This window comes from Prenolepis imparis, unplaced genomic scaffold, assembly GCF_030444845.1.
Source record: "Prenolepis imparis isolate NDT839.2.m4 unplaced genomic scaffold, iyPreImpa1.0 SCAF_13, whole genome shotgun sequence".
In the NCBI taxonomy this organism is placed as follows: Eukaryota; Metazoa; Arthropoda; class Insecta; order Hymenoptera; family Formicidae; genus Prenolepis; species Prenolepis imparis.
In genome coordinates, this window is record NW_028141171.1 from 12,328,999 (window position 1) to 12,350,766 (window position 21,768).

Here is a 21,768-nt window from a genome sequence, read left to right on the forward strand (position 1 = left end):
TTCTGTTTGATGGGCGCGCGTAGTTCCAATTTGTATAATTTGTGTAATTACAATGTTCGAGTAAACAGCGCTTTTTGTTTCGTTAAAAATTACATACGCACGTCAGTTCTCTGGTAACCCGCTGATTAACAGTTTGAGCATTAATTTCGAATTGTGCCGAGTAAATACAATTCAGAGCTATAATGAAATTACAGTTTACGATTATACGAAAGATGCTGAAAATTTGTACTATTTTTTTTTTTTTTTTTTATAAGAAATTTATTCATCTTTCAGGAATTATTTTTCAGCATCAAAACTGCTAGATGTCAACTAATGATATATAAGACTCGCGACACTCGCAAAATTCGATAAATAATGAGAATGATTGTATAATGAAATAAAATCTTTCTTATACTGAAACATTGTAATCTTCGACAAATTACGCATTACGTACTCAGGTTGTATATTGTCTCGTTAAATTATCCGAATGAAAGAAAACGAACATTTTATACGAACGCGTGATGCACATGGAGGAACTTTGGAGATTTATTTTCAGCCCATCCCAACCTTCGAGGTTATTTTCGTGTGTGATAACCGGTTCCTCCTTTACATGCGACGCGCGTATATGACAATAAATAAAAGACAAGTGATAATGTAGCGCGCGCGCGCGCGCATGCATTATATTGTAGAATGAATTTATGTAAAACTATAAATTTATGTAAACTATAAAATGGAAGTATGTAATATTATAGCAACGAAAACTTTTACTTTCTAATTTATATTCTGTCCTATAAATGATCACAGTCGTTCGCCATTAGTTTATTTCTCGAATTAATATCTCTCGGTAAAAAGTATGCAAATTTCACGTAATGAGAGGATTTTTTCCAAAGAGATCGATAGAATTACAAAAACGGACTTTCGAAATTTCTTCAAAGGAGCTACCAACGGCACCAGTGTCAAAGTAAAATTCATGCCGGCCATGTGTTTTCGTGGCATCTGTTGCGCACGTGAGAATTATGACCTAGGCCAAAGTACGCGTTCATAAACTATTATTATAAAGTTTGAAATAAGATCTTTCTGTGTGTGTGTGTGTGTGTGTGTGTGTGTGTGTGTGTGTGTGTGTGTGTAATGTAAGCTATCTTAATTATTTTATACTACCTATATAATAAATTAAACATTTTCACTAACTAAAGTATAAGTCTCTCTCCCTTGTTCCTCTTTATCATCTTCCATTTTCTTTATTCCTGACATAAAAAATACTATATATATATATATATATATATATATATATATATATATATACTATATATATATATATATACACATATATATATATATATATATATATATGTGTTATTTAACGCACAAGTCTCAATCAGCTAATTACAAATACACTGTATATATCTACGAGATAAAGTATAATCACGAAGAATGAAGGCTTTTCAATTTTATCGCTTATCAATATGAATATTTGTAAACAGAAGAATAGATATAACCGACCTTTAAACAAGAACATTTTTCTAATAAAAATAAAAACTAGATCAATGTCCAACATATTTCGATGATTCCGTGAATAATTCAAGCTGGAAGCAGTTTAAACTAACAGTATTTCCTTGATATAAGCATCCTTCACGTTTACAAAATATAATCGTACATGACTTTTCTCAAATTAACGTAAAAGCAACCGAATATACGGTACGTTACTCTGAAATTCTACAGAAATTATAAGTCGCGAGTATAGAGCGAGACAAAATTTTTTTTAAAAATCGAAACCGAGAATGCACACGCGTTTGCGGTGTTTATAATAAACTTTGTCAGGATGCGAAAGTTTTTTTTTCCATGTAGATCGCTGTATTTACGTTCATCTGGACCGCTATCAACGCGTTGTATCGGATTTACTCTACGTGCATTCGCAGAAATCATTGAAAAGACGCGCAAGTGTGCAATTAGAAATCATGTGTTTCATATAATTTTATATTCGTTAAAAGCACCGACAAATTTCAGAAATCATATCTAAATCTATTTATATCTAAATGAGAAGGACTTGATATAAAAATTGTGACAGATCAAACGTTTCGCAAATTAAAAGTCGCAATTTTTCAAAGTTGAAAACACAAGTTGAATTATCATTCATCCTGTCATACGCTTTCACATATGAATGGCGAATCTTGCTACACTTTGATATACTGCAATATAAGGATGCAATCTTTTCAAATTGCAGCGTGCACAATTGTCCCGACCTGAATCATACTCGAAGTTCTTCGAGCAATGAGTTTGCACTATATGAATCACACACATACAGACTCGTACAGAAAGGAATAGTTTAACTTCATAAACTTTTTAAATGGATTATAATTAATTATGACTTAGATAATTATCAAAAAAATTATTTAAAAAATAAAATTTTTTCTCTTTTTGAAAAAAAAAGAAAAAAGGATCAAGCTTCTTACCAAGGTAAAAGAAGTTTCTTTTACGTCTAAAGCTTCTAATTAAAAGTTATTTCATTGAAATAAATCGTTATGTTGTGTGTATTATACACATAATTTACTAACACAGTATCTAATGCCATATATAGAGAATACTTGTATATATAATCGATTTCAATTCAAGATGAAAGCGTGTGAAAAGTTAAATATTTCCTCGTGAATTACTTAAAGCGAATTCGAAATTCGAAGCTTGCTTGTACGAAAAATATCTGATAACAATAAGATAAGTAAATAATCCACATTTGTTTTCAGCAAATTGATTTGCTAATATGAATATTGTGGACAATATAAACGCGAGAGTGTGCGTGCGCGTCGAAAATATGAGAAACCAAGTATAATTTTATTCCATGTTTACATTGAACACAATCATCACATATGTATATAAGCGATTAAAACTGGAAATAAACTTCCATGTCTGATGTCACGGAACCACGGGTGTTGATCGTCGATAAGGACAAAAGTACACACTTACCTTTTCGAGGCATTCTTGGCCGATGGCCTTCGGATCGACCTGCACCTCGAGGATGACGGAATTGGCTTGACTGACGAGACACCACATCTTCGCGATCACTCTTTTTTCGACGACCTTTAAATTCTCGCCGACCTATTAATCCCTCGCCGACAACTTCTCACAAGAGAACAGAGGAACTAAACACTTTTAAACGCGACGCGAAAGACTCAACAACAACAAGCAAGTCGACGGTGACGATGACAATCTTTCGGCCGGATACGCGGCTGGTCGGCGACCGGTCGTGCCCGGTGATACCTTCTTTGTCATAACAAGAGCTTCAAACAACAAGTACGTGCATGTAAGCTGTCACTGCAACGGACTCGCGCGCGATTATATGCAATATCGGCAACGTGCTCACTCTTTTATCGGAGGACGAACGCGTCTCGTCAACTTCCATTTCTCGGCGCAGAATGGCACACGCACTGACACTGCTCCTCGCTGTCGCGGCTTAGGTCGCGAAATCGAATCGCAATTCTGGCCGCTCTCTATCGGGTGGCGCTAGCGCCGTGCTTAACAACATTGGATACAAGACCAAGCAGACAAAATGAAACGCGTACGCGGCGTACTATCGTCCTATCGCTCGAGAGCGCGGCGCGCCGAGTGACGAGTGAGAGGAGGTTAGGTGCGCGCACAGCTGATCGCGATGATCGCGCAGCCGCGCCCGCGCAGCGCGCGTGCTTCGTCAGTGACGTATGTACATGCGTGCAATGTGAGCGGGCGCCGCGCCGGGCGCAATTTAACGGCCCGTTCAACCAGAATGCTGCCATCTGGTGCACTTTCCAATTGTTCGCGCGCTTATCGCCGCTCCGCGAAAGTATACGAATGAGAATAATAATCTAATTATTTTGCTACTATCAAATACGTTTTTGCATACAATATTCGCAAAATATATGTAATATTTTAATGTCTTCTATTCATCATTCTGTTCTTAAATATACAAATTCTTCTCTTATTTCGACGCGTTTATTTATTTATTTATATTAAATTATAATATGTTATCCAGTAAACAGTTGTCTATCTATAAATAATAGGTTTTAAAAACATGGAAAGAGTATAAGAGAATTTTTGAGTTTTATTTTTTCCTTTTTTTTAATTTTGGGCACTATATAATACTGTGCAGACAACTAATCAACTTACATAGACAGGGTATTTGTATATACATATATATGTATATATATGAGACAAATCTACTCATTTCATAATTTTAATAGATTTTAAAAGATAAAACAAGTTTAAATGTTGCTACATCGTTACGTGGTTCACTATCGACTGGGAGCGTGTCCGTAAACCGCGAAAAGCTGTAGAAAATCAACAATCTTAAGTTTCGCGTCCTCGATGTGACAGAAATCATGGAATGACATCTAATGATATACACTTACATAACAACAAAGAGAATTCTTCACCATCACCCTAGATCATTTTAGCCATATCTATCTTAATGATAATATATCGTTCCGATGTGTCTAGGCCATGACACATCGGACGATACTTCACATTACTTCTTTCTTTTTTTTGTTATGATGCAAATACATTACAGCAATTCTCAAACTATCCGAATACGTGCCGACAAAAAAGCTCAGCGATAATAACAATATGGACACATTTATTGTCGTATAACAATTGCGGAAAAGATTCTAGTAGTAGTTTGAGTATCACTGTCTAAAGCTACATTGTATACAGTTCCTCCAATAAAATATAACATGTCATACGATATAACAGCGATAAATACGTTAAGATATGGTGTAAGTGAACAATAATATTTAATGTATACATTTATAGCATTAATATATATTATATTATTTATAACTATTAGATGCAATTCCTGCGGCTTAGACCTCAGTGCGATAATTGTTGTGCAATTCTGGCTTGATATCATACACCAAGTCCAAGATTTTAAGCATGACCTAAATTATGAAAGAAAAAAAAAAAAAAGAAAAGAAATATTGTAATTTTTCATAAATTTATCTCTCTATATATGTAATACCTTATTAACTAAATTCATACTAGGGACTTACCGTGTTTTTGTGCACAGCAACGGTCTGATTCATTTCTTCTATCTTGATTCGTGTATCTGCCTCGATACGTGCAGCTACATCTTCTTTCGAACCCATATGCTACAGTAACACGAGTAACATCATGATTAAACTGATAATTAAATTGGATCTTATGATATAAATTTAATGACAAAAATCACCATAATTATAAACTAATGAGAAATGATACTTACTTTAGCTTCAAACTCACGAAATTGTTTCTCACGTTCCTGCCGATATTTCTCAATTTCATCTTGAGCTTCTTCTTTAGCCTGTTTTAGACGACGTGCTTTACCTGTAAAGATAGAATGAAAATTACAAATAGAAGTTATAAATTAGAACTACATTCGAGATTTTTTGCAAAACTATACAAACTATTTCACAGCTTATATAAAAAATTTTATTATATAAATATATATTATTCTATATATTCCATGAGAATAAGCAAAAATGAGCAAATATAGAATGATGTTTCGTAGCACAGTTTTGACTATAGTCTATATATGTGATGCATATTTCATTAATATTACTACATTTAGATCAGTTTCTAAAGAAATTTAACAATTATTAAAATAGAATATCGATATATAAGAAATAAGCAAAGAAGAAGAGAAATCGTAAAGCTCCACTAAATAAAATTATGTATTCAATCAGACTATGAAAATTTAAGTAAAACTTGGACGTCAATACGATTACTTGAATAACACAAACACATCAAGCGCAGGTTAGTCAAGATTATTCTCGCTGAATATCGCAATTACGCATGCTATGAACATTCCAATAAAAATTTACTCTCTACATGCTCTGCAGCATCGTCTCGAATAAGATATCGAAATTTATCACAAGCATCGCTCGCTCGAAAAGAATGAACATCACGACCGAAAGGTTACAAGTCTCGTGATCGAGCGCTCGAATGTCACGTTCACGTCGCGGATATTTTCACGCGCGGACTATTTCGCCGACGAGTGCAAATCAACGACGAACTCACGTTTTCTAGCATCCGAGACCTTCTCCGCAGCGCGCTTCTCGGCGGCCAGAAGTTGCTGAATACCCTGCGTCTGGCTAGCCATTTTTGCGATGTGCGATGAGAGGAGAACGACGAGAGCTATCACATCACGAATCGATCATATGACTTTGGAGCTTCCGCCCTCTATCCTCTGTCCCGCCTTGTAACACGGCGTTCCGTTGTCCCGTGATCTCTCACGTGCTTGCTCAATTTTTTTTATTTTTTTTTTTATTTTTTTATTGTTGCTACTTTACGCAAGTGTTTGATTAAAAAATCGAAACAGTCAAGACGAACTAATAAATACGCGAGCAAAGTTTAATGATTTTCAGAATCAGTTCCACGTAATCAAATCGAAATATTAATTTTCAAGATGATGAAAATATCACGATTCTTGGCTACCTTTAATTTAAATCTAATGAAATTTTAAATACGATATGAGAAAGATATGTTTTTTTAATTTCCCTTTCTATTTCGGTTATTACAATGTAACAATGTCCGCAATATATGTATATTAGAAGAATTTAACGGAGAAATTGAAAAAAATATATAGAAAAATTATAATTTTATAATAAAATATTATATTATATTTTACATATAAAATCAAAACTGTAAAGATATATTTCCATATCATTACAAAGCATATTATTTTTACAGAAAGTTCTATAGCATACGATTTCCTTGAATGTTTTGCCTATTGTTCAACCTAATTTTTTCTTGACGTTTCTTTTCCTCTTTAAATGCCTCGGTGTTCGCTTTTCGTTCTATCCTTCTGTCCTAAAATTACAAAAATTACATAATACTGTATGTGTAGATGAAACTTAATTAGTCATTGAATGTTTAATAACATATTTATTATATACTTTTCTGTATTCTTTGAGTAATTTTTTTCTTTCTTTCCTCGCATCTGGAGTTTCTCCTCTTGGTCTTATGCTTAAAATGCTTAAAGTGGATTTTCTACTTTCTGCTATGGATTGAGAACCTCTTAATGTATTATCCATCGCATCAAATTGGGCTAATACCTCAGCTGTTAATTTTCCAGTGTTGCCTAATACATTTTTTGGAACACCTGTTTTTCGATTAATTTCAATCTTCTTTGAACACTATTAAAAAGAAACATATAAATTTGTGTATTAATAACACAAACATATAAATTTTTGATAAGTTTAGTTAAAAATTATACATTTTCATATATTCAAATATTTCCTACTAGAATAAATGAGTTTACAGGCATTATATGTATATGACATTATAAAATAACTCACCTTAGGAGGTTCTGGAATTAATTTAGGGTGATTGTAAATGTTACTATATGTGCTAAGAATACTTTCGCAATCCCATTTTTCCTTTTCACGAGCATTGACAACAAGTTTTTCTAAATCTTCATCTTCCGAACTCGAATATTCTCTTTCTACTATTTTCATTCTGTCTTTCATAAGCTCCGCAATATTTTCCGTCTGTAATACAAAGCGAATACAAAGTGAGTACATTTTTCATTGTACTCTTATATTATACTTATATCTTCTATTATATTTACATCTTCTTTCTGTTTCTTTTCAAAATCAACAGCATATTGTAGAATAAGGTCCGAGTCGTGTGCTACATATCCTTCTATTTCATCGCAATCTAAAGCACCAATTTCATTTTCGTCATATGCAGCATACATCTATGTAGTTATAAATAAAAAAAATATTAGAACACATATATAATAACATTGTAACATATTGAAAAAGATAAAAATCTAAACCTGCTCAAATTTATCATCCAATAGCGTGAGTTGTTCATTCCTTCTCATCACGCTACTACTTATGGAATAATCCGTAAATCTTGATTTTGTTTCTTCTTCTTTGAAAGTGAATTGAGATCCATTTAAGCTATGCACTTCATCTGCCTCCTCCTCAGATAAATTCATATTACCATCAGATTCATTATATTCATTTTCCGATTCATTCAATTCATATTCTGAAAAAGATAAAACTGTAAACATCAAATAAGCACAAAATATTAATATTAATATTATACAATTTAGGAAGATTGAATAATACCATATTCTCTGTCAGAATTCTCGCTATCGCTACTTCCAACATTAGCCAGTTCTATAAAATTCTCTTGCAACAGATTTTCAGGATCGTTAAAATCAAAATCGTCATCCATGGCAGCAACCACATCTGGATCGAGATCCAATTGTGGTCCAGAGACTGGTGCCGCTTTATTGAGCATACCAATTTTTTCCTCGACATTTGATGCAAAAACGGAGGATGGTAAGTTAATTTTTGGAGTATCCTCGTCACGCTTAATATGATTGGTATTCTCGATGCGTTGCCATTCGACCGACAATGTATTGACATCTCTAAGATGTTGTAGATAATTGTAGTCGTCGTCAAAGTAAATTCCATATTTTTGCTGTTTCTCTTTGCGTTTTTCACTGTCTACTGTCTTTTTTTCTGTTTTTGCCCTTTGTATTTCACCGACTGGCACGAGAACTTTTTGCGGTGCCGTTTCATCTGCCACTAATGGATCTTTCTGCGACCGATGGACCAGATGGAACGTAACAGAATTCTTCTTGTCGATAAATTTCTTTGTTTTTCCCTTCGGCTGCAATTACAATTATTGTCTTATAGATCCTACCGATCTGCTATTTTAATATACGAGTCTGATAAACACCTATTTTTGAATGCGTATTAAGACTTACCATTGTAATTTATCGTGTGCTTGAATTAATCGAATGAGTGTATTTTTATCAAAATTTAATGTGAACAGGTTAGAAACTAAACATTTACCATTGCCTCGGTACCCGTGCACATTACTCCACGCAGTAGCCAATCAGGAATCAAGAATGGCTATCCATTAACACAGGCCATAGACATATAAAATACATAGACGGCTAAATTATGCATAAACATGGACGTAAGAATACCTGGACGGAACTTAAAGTACCCTTTTAGACGCGGGGAGTAGTTCCTGAGGGGTGAGAGGTCTACGGTTGCGTCCATTTTAGATGCCTCAGATTTAGCGTCTATTTTCACGTCGCACGACGTTAATCGAGACACAGATTTGTATAGACATTTGTGTTGAGACATTTATACACATTCACAACGATAACATTCCGTGAAATTATCCGCCGCCGCCATCTTAGATGCCTCATATCCGTGTCAATAGACATTTCATTCCCTTCACCCTTTGTGCTTCACCCCCGTAGTATTGCGTCCGTCCAGGTATTCTTACGTCCATGGTCACAAAGTTTATAGTTTATAGCATGAACAGTGTTGCCAATTTCAAATCGCGCATAGAATATATAATATATAATATTGGAGCGCGTGTCGATGTGCGTGGTGCGTTCGACTTTTAACCTTCAAGTGGCGCCGCGTCACGCGGTTGGAATTCGGCGCGCGGAGTGGGAGGTTGTGGTGGGGGGTGAGAGTGGGGGGTTGCGCGCGCTCTCACGTGCGCGGCGCACCGGCGCGCGCGTCCCCCCACTCTCACCCCCCACCACAGCTCCCCACTCCGCGCGCCGAATTCCGACCGCGTGACGCGGCGCCACTTGAAGGTTAAAAGTCGAACGCACCGCGCACATCGACATCGACACGCGCTCTCTCTCTCTCTCTCTCTCTCTCTCTCTCTCTCTCTCTCTCTCTCTCTCTCTCTCTCTCTCTCTCTCTCTCTCTCTCTCTCTCTCTCTCTCTCTCTCGTCCCGTGTTGCGCGTTGCGCATAGAACCAAGTATTATTCAAGTGAAGATATCTCTCTCTTCATTCTGTGCCTGATGTTTAGCGTGATAATTTTTTATTGGTGCTCCGATCCGCGATATGTAATGTCTGAAAATCTATTGGTTCAGTGGAATTAGTGATTAGCCAATCAGGACAAAAGTAACTAGAGCTTGTGGAGCTCTATCATTTCGCGTATCTTCTATTTGAATTATTCTTAGCCATGGACGTAAGAATACCTGGACGGAACGTAAAGTACCCTTTTAGACGCGGGGAGTAGTTCCTGAGGGGTGAGAGGTCTACGGTTGTGTCCAGATGCCTCAGATTTAGCGTCTATTTTCACGTCGCACGACGTTAATCGAGACACACAGATTTGTATAGACATCTGTGTTGAGACATTATACACATTCACAACGATAACATTCCGTGAAATTATCCGCCGCCGCCATCTTAGATGCCTCATATCCGTGTCAATAGACATTTCATTCCCTTCACCCTTTGTGCTTCACCCCCGTAGTATTGCGTTCCGTCCAGGTATTCTTACGTCCATGTGCATAAACATAAGAAAACACAGATAGATACATGTTACGCGATTGGCTATCGAATAGAGAATTTTTTTAAGTCCCCAAAATTTTCCTATTTGACAACTAATCATGTGACATTAGGGCATTATTGTTATCGGGCTAAACATTTGCCGATTGAATGTATTATATCTAGGTATTCACGCATATCTATGGTATTCATCATGTAAATAAAATTGACGCGCGTACGTACTTGTATATCAAATTTATTTATAGACAAGTTTCTCTTTGTGACGGGTCACACATTTGCAAAAAAAATGTATATTTTTTCGTGACAAAATAACGCAACAAAGTATTGAGTACACAAAAATAGATTTTTTATAACGTAAACTTTATCTATTGCAAATTATCATTTATTTATGTCATATATCTATCGAAAATGATTTTAAACGTATTAAGTATAACTGTGTGCGCCTCAAGTTTTGTATATACTTGTTATATTTTATGTAATCTAACCTATTTCTTATCGAGTCACAGTAATAAGGATGACAGTCTTCGCGTGGTATCAGGTAAAGTTTTATTTTGTAAGATCCACAATATATCTTCTTATAAATTCTTTCTTCTTTCTGTATTCTTTCTTTCTGCTACAAACTACAAAAAGAGATGAAAAATATATCTTTTATATTGTATATATATATATATCTTTTATATTGTATATATATATATCTTTTATATTGTGTATATATATATATCTTTTATATTGTATATATATATATATATATATATATATAATGGATACTTCTATATATTTTTATATTTATATTATATATGTATAATATAAATATATTATAACATTTACATTATATTTATATATATTCATAATATGTTATGTTTTTTATATTTTCTTATATATATATATATATATATATATATATATATATATATATAATGTACATTTGTTATTTTTATAAATATACTTTCTGCTATTAATAATTTTTACAAAGTTAAATCTAGATAATTTTTATTCTAGATGATAACGCAATACAGTCAACTCTGTGGTCCCTCCTAATAGACATGTCACTGCTCTCAATTTTCATCTTTCAACACTCCATTATGGCCAATGATTTTACCAAGCACATTTTCTTCAAACTACATATCGAATACCTCAGCAGGAGTATTTACAATGCCTGCAGCTCTGCAAGTCTTCATTTCTTGATTAATAAATGGCAGCAATCTCCAGCTCTAAAAGTCTGGAATATTGAAACTTCCAATGATACAATCTGGATGCTATTTTCTGGCCTCCATATATTTTCTTGGTGCATTATTTACAGTGGATGTATCATGATGGACATTGCAGAGCTTTGTGGACTTAAGCAGGTTTGGTATAAAGTATCTGGAAAAAATAGTCCACTGGGTGCAAAATCTAAAGAGTTGCGCAGATACATAAGACACATGAGGCATCCTAGTTTTATTGGATTTCTCGCTATTTTATGGATCTATCCTTTCATGAGGTAAAGTTCTAAGGTCAAATTTAATCCTTTGCATTTTCATGATTGTTTAATCCTATCTCATAAGAGAAAGATGTATTAAATATAAATCTAAAATTTAAGATATATATATATATGTAAAATGCACAAGATAAAAATGTGATCGAGAAAATTTAATAATATATAAATATGATAAAAAATACAAGATTTTATTGTATAAAATTTTACAATATATCTGTGTGTATGCATGCATGTGTATATAAGAATATTAACACACACGCACACACATATAAACAAAATTAATATATAGAAGTTAATATAAAAGATGTGAAGTAAAAGAAATAGAGAGAGAGTAAAGAGAGAGCACATTTTTATTAATTTTTTCTTACAATTTTTTATTACATATATATTTATTTATTATTTTTGTATAATTTTTTATTCAAGTTAGTATATATCGTAATTTTTTAATAATTTATTAGACTAATAATTATATTTTATTATTTAAATATTATAATTGTTCTTATAATTGTATCTTCCAAATACATGTTAATAACCATCTACTCGTGCTAATTACTCATTACTTTTATGTTTGAAAGTGCAATAAATTAATAGTTAAGAATTAATCAATTTTAATAATAATAATAAGAATATCATTTTTTTTTCAGTATGGATCGATTATTATTGGCCATCATATTAACGATATACATGGCCTTGATGTGGACCATAGATTCTGAAGATTATAGTTATCATATCAGATATTTCAGACAGAAGCAAGTAGAACTCTCTTAGTTATATATTTATTTACTACATATTTTCTTTTATTTTAATTTCTGATCTTTTTGACATTTTATGCATTATTTTCATGAATTTCGCATCAGTTAATAATAAAACTTATTAATATATATAAATATAATATAAATTAATAGTCTATATAATAAATAACACAAATATAAAAGCTTATTTTATTTATCGTCAGATAATTATTTCTATTTGATGTCTGATGTTTTTTCGAGATACTTAAATATTTATACGACGTTTCAATTTACTCTCGCAAAGAATTTTTTTAAGATCGTATCTATTTTTATATTAGAATCTACCGGTTTATCAAATAAAACTATTAAATTAACAAAATCATAAAAAGCGAAAGAAAATGTCAATTATTTTTATCTGTAAAATTGGCTGAAAAATTTTTATTTCTCTCTGTAGAAATTTTTCTTCGTATATGTTGTACATACGATATGTGTGTGTGTGTGTGTGTGTGTGTGTGTGTGTGTGTAATAAATATTTTGTCATTAGATATTTCATATAAATAATGATTATAATTTTTGTCTATATTTACTTCATAAAAAATGTAGATATATTTATTTACAATCATTAAAAATCTATACTCTTATAAATATTAATAAAAGAGTAAAAAACTAAATCACATCGCGAAATTTAATGCTCTATATGACGTTGCGAAGTTGTTCTATTTGATGATTAATCGTTTCCATCGTTGTCTTCAGAATTCTGACGACATCTTTACCTGACAGTATTAGAAGTTTTAACTTCAATCTAATGCTGCCCGGTAAGATGTGAACAGATATTCCATCGCTGGCAGCCATCTTGCGACCATGTGGAGCGCGATCTTTGCTCTCTTTAAGTTTTTTTCCTTTTAACTTCTTTTGTATTCTGCTTCTTCTTTTTCTTCTTTTTTGGATATCTGTTTCGGTTTGATAATTTAAATCTTATCAAAATTTCTAAAAAAAAAAAGCAAAAACAAAATTAATAAACATATAATTTATAAATAAAAAATGAAAAATTGTATATAATTAATAAAAATTTTTTAAAATAGTACATTTTATATTCATAAAGTAAGCACGTTTATATGTATAATATACGTCTATGAAAAGAAATTTAGATATTTAAACAAAATAAGATTAATAAGAATCAGAAAAAAAAGAGATATTCCCCATTTACTCTTTCCGTTCTTTTCCGATGGCCATGCTTAAATATTACCCAAAAAATCCGAACAAACTACAGACGATGCCTGCATTTATATGCAAGTGTCGTCATGGCGATATTCGTGAAAGCGAGTCCCAAACTGGTCGTCGCATCAGAATGACTTTTAAGATATACATATAGGTAACATGAAAATAACATGCGCGTGGTAATATTATATTTGTAATATTAAATTTCTTTAATATTTTAGATATTAGATTAATGTAAATATCAAAAATTTTATATAAAACAGACATTAGATTATATCGTATATCGTTTTTTTCACGCTAAGATTAATGAATTTCAATAAGGATTTTATTAATGAATATTAATAAGATTCTATTTAATTAATACAAATATATTTCAAATGTATTACGCGTGCGTAGAAAAGTTCTCTGTATTTTTTATATAATAGTTTTCTATTAAAAGACTAAAGTTATCTTCATTAAATAAAAACTGTTAATAAAATAAATAAAAACTTTTTATAATCTGTAAATTAAAAAAGCTATAAAGATATAACAGCAGTTCGATATTACTTGCAGGTGGTATCAAACAACTAATAATCGCATCAACATTTCTTTATGTTAGTAGTTGCAAATTGAATGCATATAATTAATACATGAGAAAGAAAATATGAATGCATCAGCTGAATTTATTTACGAATGAATTTTGTTTGCGCTATGTTCATCAAATTGATTTTTATTTAAAGAAAAATATGTGATAAAATATGAATATAACTTTTCATAATTTTTCTCATTATTTTCCTTATACAATTCTAATTATTTGTGTCGTCCAAAAAAACTAAGTTTTCAATTGCAGACAGAATTCAATATAAAAATCTATAGCAAAATAAACGTGAATGTACAATATTAATGTGTATAATATATTGATATCTTAGAATTCATTTTCAATGAGATATTCAATGAGCTATCAAAGAACACTTGTTCAAGCCAAAATCAATCTGTATCAATATATCGCTAATCTTGGCAGTGGCGTAGATTTTCTTAAAACGTAACTTACTTTAAAACTCCTAATAAGTACTAAATAAAACGAAACTAATTAAAACGAAAAAAAATTCTCTTTCTACGTATGATTATTAATAATATAAAGATGATTGTAATATATAAAGAAAAAAAATAGTTTATGAGATTCCCAAATTGTTGACATTAATAAAAAGTATTATAGCTGTAAAATCGTAATTTCACAGAGAAGTTATTTAGAATAGTCTGTTCTCCAAAAGTTTTTGTTTTATATTAATTATTTTTATATTAATTACAATAGAAAAAAACTTATAAATAAATGAATATATAATTGCATTTTTGCAATTTTTGGTTTACATTTTTGTATAACTGCAAAATTTTCTCGGAATATTCAAAGTAATATATATTATATATTATTAAGAAAATATTATTGGGAAATTATTATAACTGAAAATGCCCAACAATGTAGTATTTAAATTTTTTCTTGAATAAAACTGAATTTTATTTTTTATTAAATTATCAATTGGTATTATTAATGCCATTATATATATTTAATCATATATATATATATATATATATATATATATATATATACGAGATCAAAATACCAATTTTAGATCAAGACAAATGCGTGGTTAGAAAAATATTCGGAGAAAAATTTTGAGAAACAGCAATTTTTATTCGAGTCTTTTCAGAGTGTAATATTACACCAGAAAAAAAAAAATTTTTTTCTGACACAAGTTATGGATTATTCTGTCTACAGAATACCGTTTTACAACGGGAACGCCTGAAACTAAATTCCTGAAATTCTCTATAAGCGTGCATGCATTTCTCATTAAGATATTATTAATTGATGAAACTAGAAATATTGAAATAACTCGTCATATTATCACAAAAATAGTTTTATCGCATGTTAAATTAGAATGACAAGATTTCCAAGTTTTCAATCATTTCTTATCAAAGAAATATTATAAAGAAATGTAATTAAAAATAAAATAATACAAAAGTATCTAATTCAATCTTTTTTCAACAAATATATACATTGTAAAAAAATCTAGAAAATATTAAGTGAATCAATATAAACAATGTCAATAATTATTTTTTTTTTAAATTAGTAGTTGAAAGAAAACACCCGCATATCGTATCTATGAGAAATATTTTGTATATATAAAAAAATTAAATTTAAAAAGATATTAAATGAATAAAATCGAAAAATCGCGAGAACAATTTTTTTATGGGGGAAAAAAGAAAATAGTTTTTAAGTTGACCAAAAAAGCTATAATTAAAATATTTTTTTTATTTGACATGTATACAAAAGATAAAACAAGTAACAAGTAGTAAAAAAAACGCTTCAGTTATAATATAACATTTTTCTTAACAGTTGTCGAGAAGAAAAATCCTTAAAAGTTGTTCGAAGAATTATAGAAAAAATTTGTATACCTACATTGCGTCGAATCTATTCGTAACGTATCACGAGACCTTTGATTTTATAGAAATGCGAGACATAAGATGGATGCTAAATCAATGAAAATGTTATCGGGTTATAAGATACAAAATACGTGACTGGGACTCCATGTTTGTTGCAGATGCAAATGAAGCGTGTTGGTCAATATGAATGACATGTATTAAAATACGCAAATGAGTCGACGGATTCATAATCATAAGTCTATACTGTACTAAGTTTATGCTACGAAGAATCTTTAAAATAAATTTATATAAATAATATATGTATTACAATACTAATATTAATTATTGCACTAACATTAACAATTATTATTATTATTTTGCATTTATATACATATAGAAAATAAAGAGACATTTTACGTCAAAGATGTCTATGAAAATTGCCAAATGCATCTTTTCTTAAGTGGAGACAATGTTTTAGAAAATAATCCTATTCTCTTTTATATATATAAACGAGATATATTTATTTATTTATAAAACCATTATATTTATTTATATAGTAAAAAGCCGAGATTAATAGATATATATATTTTTGCATATATATTATATATATATCTATGTATGTGTATGTATATGTATACAATATAGTTAATGCGGTGCCAAACAAATCTATGTAAGAATATATTTTATGGGTAGGGGTTAGATTAGGTTGGATTGGAAACAAAAGTCATGTCATTTTTTTAATAAGTTATGCAACAAACTGAATGAACTAATTATCGAGCTAAATGAACCGATTGTCAAGCAAAGTTCAAAAATTTTATAAAATATTTTTACACATGTATATATTAATCATGTTTTTTTTTTCAACTAGCAGAAGAAAGAGACAAACAGAAAAAGGCGGAGGGAGTCAAGCGAGTAAGCGGAGAAAGATACCGTTGCATAAGCTATATTTAACCGCACCTGCTGGCGCCAGACTATCCGCGTTCGCGCATGCGCTATACGTGGCGGTGGCTCTCGACGCGTTTCAAGCAAACAAGCCGATGGCTCGTCTATCCGGCGTAGGATAAGAGCATGTTACCACTCGTCATTCGCGCTCCAACAAGTTACACTAGAAGCCATATATGTATACTTTTAGATATAAAGTTAGCATTTTCAAGTCGAATATATCATACGCAGATATTCGTACATCATATATACGTTAAACAATGATTTAGAAAGCCCCGAAATTATATTTTTATTAATTTAATGCATATAATTGTTATTCATTTTTTATTTTATGTTTAATGTTTTATACTTGTCAAACATTTGATATAACGTTCGTCAATTGAATAAAAATTAAAAATCAAAAGACGTGAATCTAATTATATAATTAAATTTGTCGAAAAAATGTTTTTAATGTAAGAAAGCACTATCTTAATGATTAATATTATATATTATTAAATTATACTTTTAAAGGGAAGAAAGCATATTATATACTGCCCTTTGCTCATCAATAGGGATGAATTAGCTTACTTATCGATGAGATAGGAAGACTTGAATTTTCTAAATTAAAAATTATTTTTCAGTTCGTAAATAAATATATCAATATACACACATATAGCAGAAATGTAATAAAATGTATATCTGATGAATGTTAATATCTCATATAAACGATAATGTTCTGTTGGAACTAGAAATATTTGTTTTATTTATAATTAATCAGGAATAAAATCGGGAATACAAGAATTCTACTTCTGCTTGAAGAAAAAAAAGAGAAAAAAAGAGGGAGAGAATGTGTGTGTGTGTGTGTGTGTGTGTATGCGTATGCGCATGCGTATGCAACGCACAAAATTATCTGTTTATTTTCATTATAAATATGTTTTCATTATAAATATTTTAATAAATAGGGTATAAAAAATAAAAAATCAAAGATAAAACACAGCTAGAAAATTAGAAAAAATAATATTTTATTACACATACACACATATACATACATACATAAAATAAATTTCTTCTGTTTTCAAAATAAAATTTATTGGAAAGTATTTAGTTATATATTTTTGAGAATTAAAATATAATTTGAATAAATTATCATATATAATTTATCATACACAAAATTATTCTTTCAAAATTTTACTTTCACGATTAATAATATATAATTATAATTTGGCTTTATTAAATAATAATTAATTAATTAATTATTAGAATCAAGTTTTACCTTATTTTTTTATCGTTCTATTGTAATAATAATCGTGTGCAAGAGATAAATATTGATAATTTTTTATTGTTAAAATTATTAGTTATCACATTATTATCTATATTATCGCCTATAATTTAATGTTATTATTATCTGTAATTTACGAAAAATGCTCGCGCAAATAAAAATGATTTAAAAATGCATTGAGAAATATAATAAAGTAGAAATGCTTCTAAAAGACTAACGAATTAGGGTGATGCGACGAAATAAGTACTATATATGTATGTCACAGGAATGACTCAGGGAATATTGCTCTATAGCGTGGTTAATATAATTAAACACTATACCACTACAACTGGGTGTGCCATTTATCCCAGTGAAATGCGTTCAATGCGGGAATTTTCAATGAAAGATATTCCATTTTTAATTACATGTACTCTGAATTTTTTGCGTTTTAACATTATTAGTTTTATTTAAGATGCACACACACACACACACACGCACGCACGCACACATTTTTCTATATTTCTATATTTATGTATTTATTTAGTTTAATAATTTCTTCAATTTTTTAAATTATATATTTAATAACTATTTTAGTTTTTAAATATTCATAAAAACTTAAAAAAATGTTATAGTTGTATGTGTGTGTATGTGTGTAATTTTTAATCAGTTCAGTAGTCATTTTTGTATAAGTATTTTAAGTATACTTAACATAATTTCTCTCTCCCTCCCTCCCCCTCCTTCTCTCTCATTCTCACTTTCACTAAAATACAAGATAATGCTGTGAATAAAAAAAGTTATAATAAAAGTGTAAATAACGAATTAAAATTAAAATTTTACTGGAAGAAAAATAATAACTAAAACTAAACTATATTTTATAAATTATAAATTAGATATTGGTACGAATATAGACTTGAATTGACATTTACCAAGAAAAAATAAATATTAAATAAAAAGAAAAATAAAAAAAAATCCCTATAAATCTGCAACAAAATTACCATCGTGAAATTATACATATATTTTCTATGTTCTCGAAACTCTAAATTTTAAGCAATGTTTTTTAATAGCACATTTAAAAAAATTTTTTTTAATCTCCTCATTAATTTTTTACACTTTTTAAAAATTAAGTTTAATTTAATAGGAAATAATGCAAATTCAATATAGATATCAACTTATTTTTCGTACATTTGGCTTATAATTAGTCTAATATCTATCTCTTTGATTTTTTAGGGAACCATGTTAAAACCGCGTGGCGACCGCGTTATCTCGCCATTACGTAATTGATAGCGAGTTATACTTCGAACCAGCATTCGTGCCAAAAATACTTATTTTTTAAATCGTTACATATACTTCACTCTTATGTATTATGCTATAATATAAAATATGTACAGCATTATAAAACTGCATTGTAACAGTATAAGTAAATAAATAAATCACAAAAAAGAAATAAATTACTGAATCAACATTACATCAAGAATACTGATTTTGCAAAATATAATTATATGCATCCTAATATTTTTTATGGTAAAAAAGATAAATTTAAAGAATTATCATTATTATTATATAATAACAAAACAATACTAAAGAAAGAGAAATATTATTAATGTTATAACATTAAGGCCCGATTGTTCCAACTTCTTGGTAAATTTTACCCGATAGATGATAGCATATGTTCGTCTTTTTTTAAACTTATCTACGAAAAAAGACGAAGATATGCTATCTGTCATGTAAAATTTACCAAGAGGTTGGAACAACCGGCCCTAAATGTTATTTATAAATTCCTAAATAAAATACTTTGTTATCGATATTACGCAAAAAATATAATTTTATGAATTTTCCACTACAATACGAATTTTTATATTTTATATAAAAAATATTTAAAAAATATAAAGATATAAATATAAATAAATAATTATGATTAAAATCACATTCAATTACAAATTATCGTAAGTAAATTGAAAATATGTGTGCTGTGTGTGCATATATATATATTACACACACGCACATTATCGAATAAAATGATTTTTTTATGTCCTGACAAATATAAATATTTGAAAAGTAATTTTCAAAGTAATATATGTATTAATTTTTCAGACAATAATTTTTCGTTATTTAGTACGCCTTATCATTATAACAGATGAATCAAAAGTCGTATATGAAAGAAACAATTTACTTTTGATAATTTAAAAAAATATTTGAAAAATTTTTTGCATTGCGCCAATTATTTTCACAGAAATGTTTTAAAAAACTTGAAAAACAATGAATAAAAGAAAGAACAGTTAACAAAACACTAAAAAGTTTCATCAGATAATAAAATATTAAGATGTAGAGAAATTGTGTTTGTGTGAATATGTATGTGTGTGTATAAAATATCTGTATATTTTACAAATTTTTTATAAAAACATTTTTACAAAAAGGCATTTTATAAAGCATCAAATCTTGGTGGACTGGCATTTTATAAAAAGTCTAGACTTTTCGTAAAAAGGCTGAGTTAATAAAGAGTTGGCAATATATACATATATATATTCTGTATCACAATGGATAAAAAATATTTTTGTAGTGTACGAGACATTTATAGAAGAGATACATTTAATAGAAAACTTAGAGGGAATAAAAAATATTTATTAAGAAAAATAAAATAGGAAAACTCAAAACTTTGTTTCATAAAGAATCAAGATAAAAAAATGTAGAAACCACATAGAATGTTTCTGCGTAAAAAATATTTCTTCATAACAATCTAAAAAAACCATCGAGAAGATTAATTAAAATAAAATACATAGCAAGATTTACAAATTTACTTTAATTCAACAAACAATTAACATACAAAAAATGTGGAAGACCCGTAATATTTTTATTGTAATTGTAGGCATGTAACCGCAATTGTAAGTGTAATCGAGAATACTTTTTTGCGCAATGTATGAATTATATATGCAATGGGAAAAATTCAAAGGTCAATTATCAAAAAAAGAAAAATAATTAATGTAATGTTAGAAGCGTGAATAGTAAAAGTTTAGAATAGGATGCGTGTGTGCGCGTGCGTGCACGCGCACGCGCACACAAAATCTTTTCTATATATATTCCGCGCATAAAATGCGAGATATTTCTACATCAATAGATAGACTAATATTTTCATGTATTTAAGGAAATCACTTGTATTAGACGTCTCGATTTCGGTTCAGCTCGATCTTCACTTACTTGATGCCGAGAAGATGTTTATACCAGCCAGCTGCGCGCACATTGCGCCGCTGAAGAAGATCGATCGGTCGGTCGCTCGAGGAGGAAAACGACGACATGGCGCCTGTCCTTTAGCGCGTAGGATCTGATACCCGGGATACCCTTCTTGTTCTCGTCGTCGTCGTCGTCGTCGTCGTCGTCGTCGTCGTCGTCGTCATCGTCGTCATCGTCATCGTCATTGTCATCGTCGTCGTTGCCGTTGCCGTTGCCGTTGCCGTTGCCGTCGCCGTCGTCGTCGTCGTATCGTAAACGCCTCACGATCTCGTAT

General features: G+C 30.2%; 4 protein-coding genes across 4 annotated transcripts in view; 1 reads left to right on the forward strand and 3 right to left on the reverse strand.

Annotated features, from left to right (window-relative positions):
* Positions 1-3,591, reverse strand: part of Dnr1 (E3 ubiquitin-protein ligase defense repressor 1) — a 139,528-nt gene extending 135,937 nt beyond the window's left edge. Inside the window, exon 1 of the mRNA XM_083052856.1 lies at positions 2,938-3,591. Within this exon, the coding sequence (XP_082908982.1) occupies positions 2,938-3,024 (87 nt within the window). The 5' untranslated portion in view covers positions 3,025-3,591. The remainder of the gene's footprint in view (positions 1-2,937) is intronic.
* Positions 3,592-4,030: 439 nt separating this feature from the next.
* Positions 4,031-6,156, reverse strand: Vha13 (V-type proton ATPase subunit Vha13). The gene is made up of 4 exons (XM_083052962.1): positions 5,998-6,156; positions 5,204-5,304; positions 4,992-5,090; positions 4,031-4,880 (listed from the first exon to the last, which is right to left on the reverse strand). The coding sequence occupies exons 1-4, from the start codon at positions 6,077-6,079 to the stop codon at positions 4,806-4,808; spliced, it is 357 nt and encodes a 118-aa protein (XP_082909088.1). The 5' UTR covers positions 6,080-6,156; the 3' UTR covers positions 4,031-4,805.
* A 454-nt stretch (positions 6,157-6,610) lies between these two features.
* Ltv1 (LTV1 ribosome biogenesis factor) lies at positions 6,611-9,212 on the reverse strand. The gene is made up of 7 exons (XM_083052652.1): positions 8,705-9,212; positions 8,058-8,607; positions 7,760-7,974; positions 7,550-7,678; positions 7,278-7,469; positions 6,876-7,115; positions 6,611-6,789 (listed from the first exon to the last, which is right to left on the reverse strand). The coding sequence occupies exons 1-7, from the start codon at positions 8,705-8,707 to the stop codon at positions 6,676-6,678; spliced, it is 1,443 nt and encodes a 480-aa protein (XP_082908778.1). The 5' UTR covers positions 8,708-9,212; the 3' UTR covers positions 6,611-6,675.
* Positions 9,213-10,024: 812 nt separating this feature from the next.
* On the forward strand, positions 10,025-17,463 carry LOC145944369 (nurim homolog). The gene is made up of 4 exons (XM_083052653.1): positions 10,025-10,805; positions 11,267-11,747; positions 12,389-12,493; positions 16,962-17,463. The coding sequence occupies exons 1-4, from the start codon at positions 10,676-10,678 to the stop codon at positions 17,152-17,154; spliced, it is 909 nt and encodes a 302-aa protein (XP_082908779.1). The 5' UTR covers positions 10,025-10,675; the 3' UTR covers positions 17,155-17,463.
* The last annotated feature ends 4,305 nt before the right edge of the window (positions 17,464-21,768 follow it).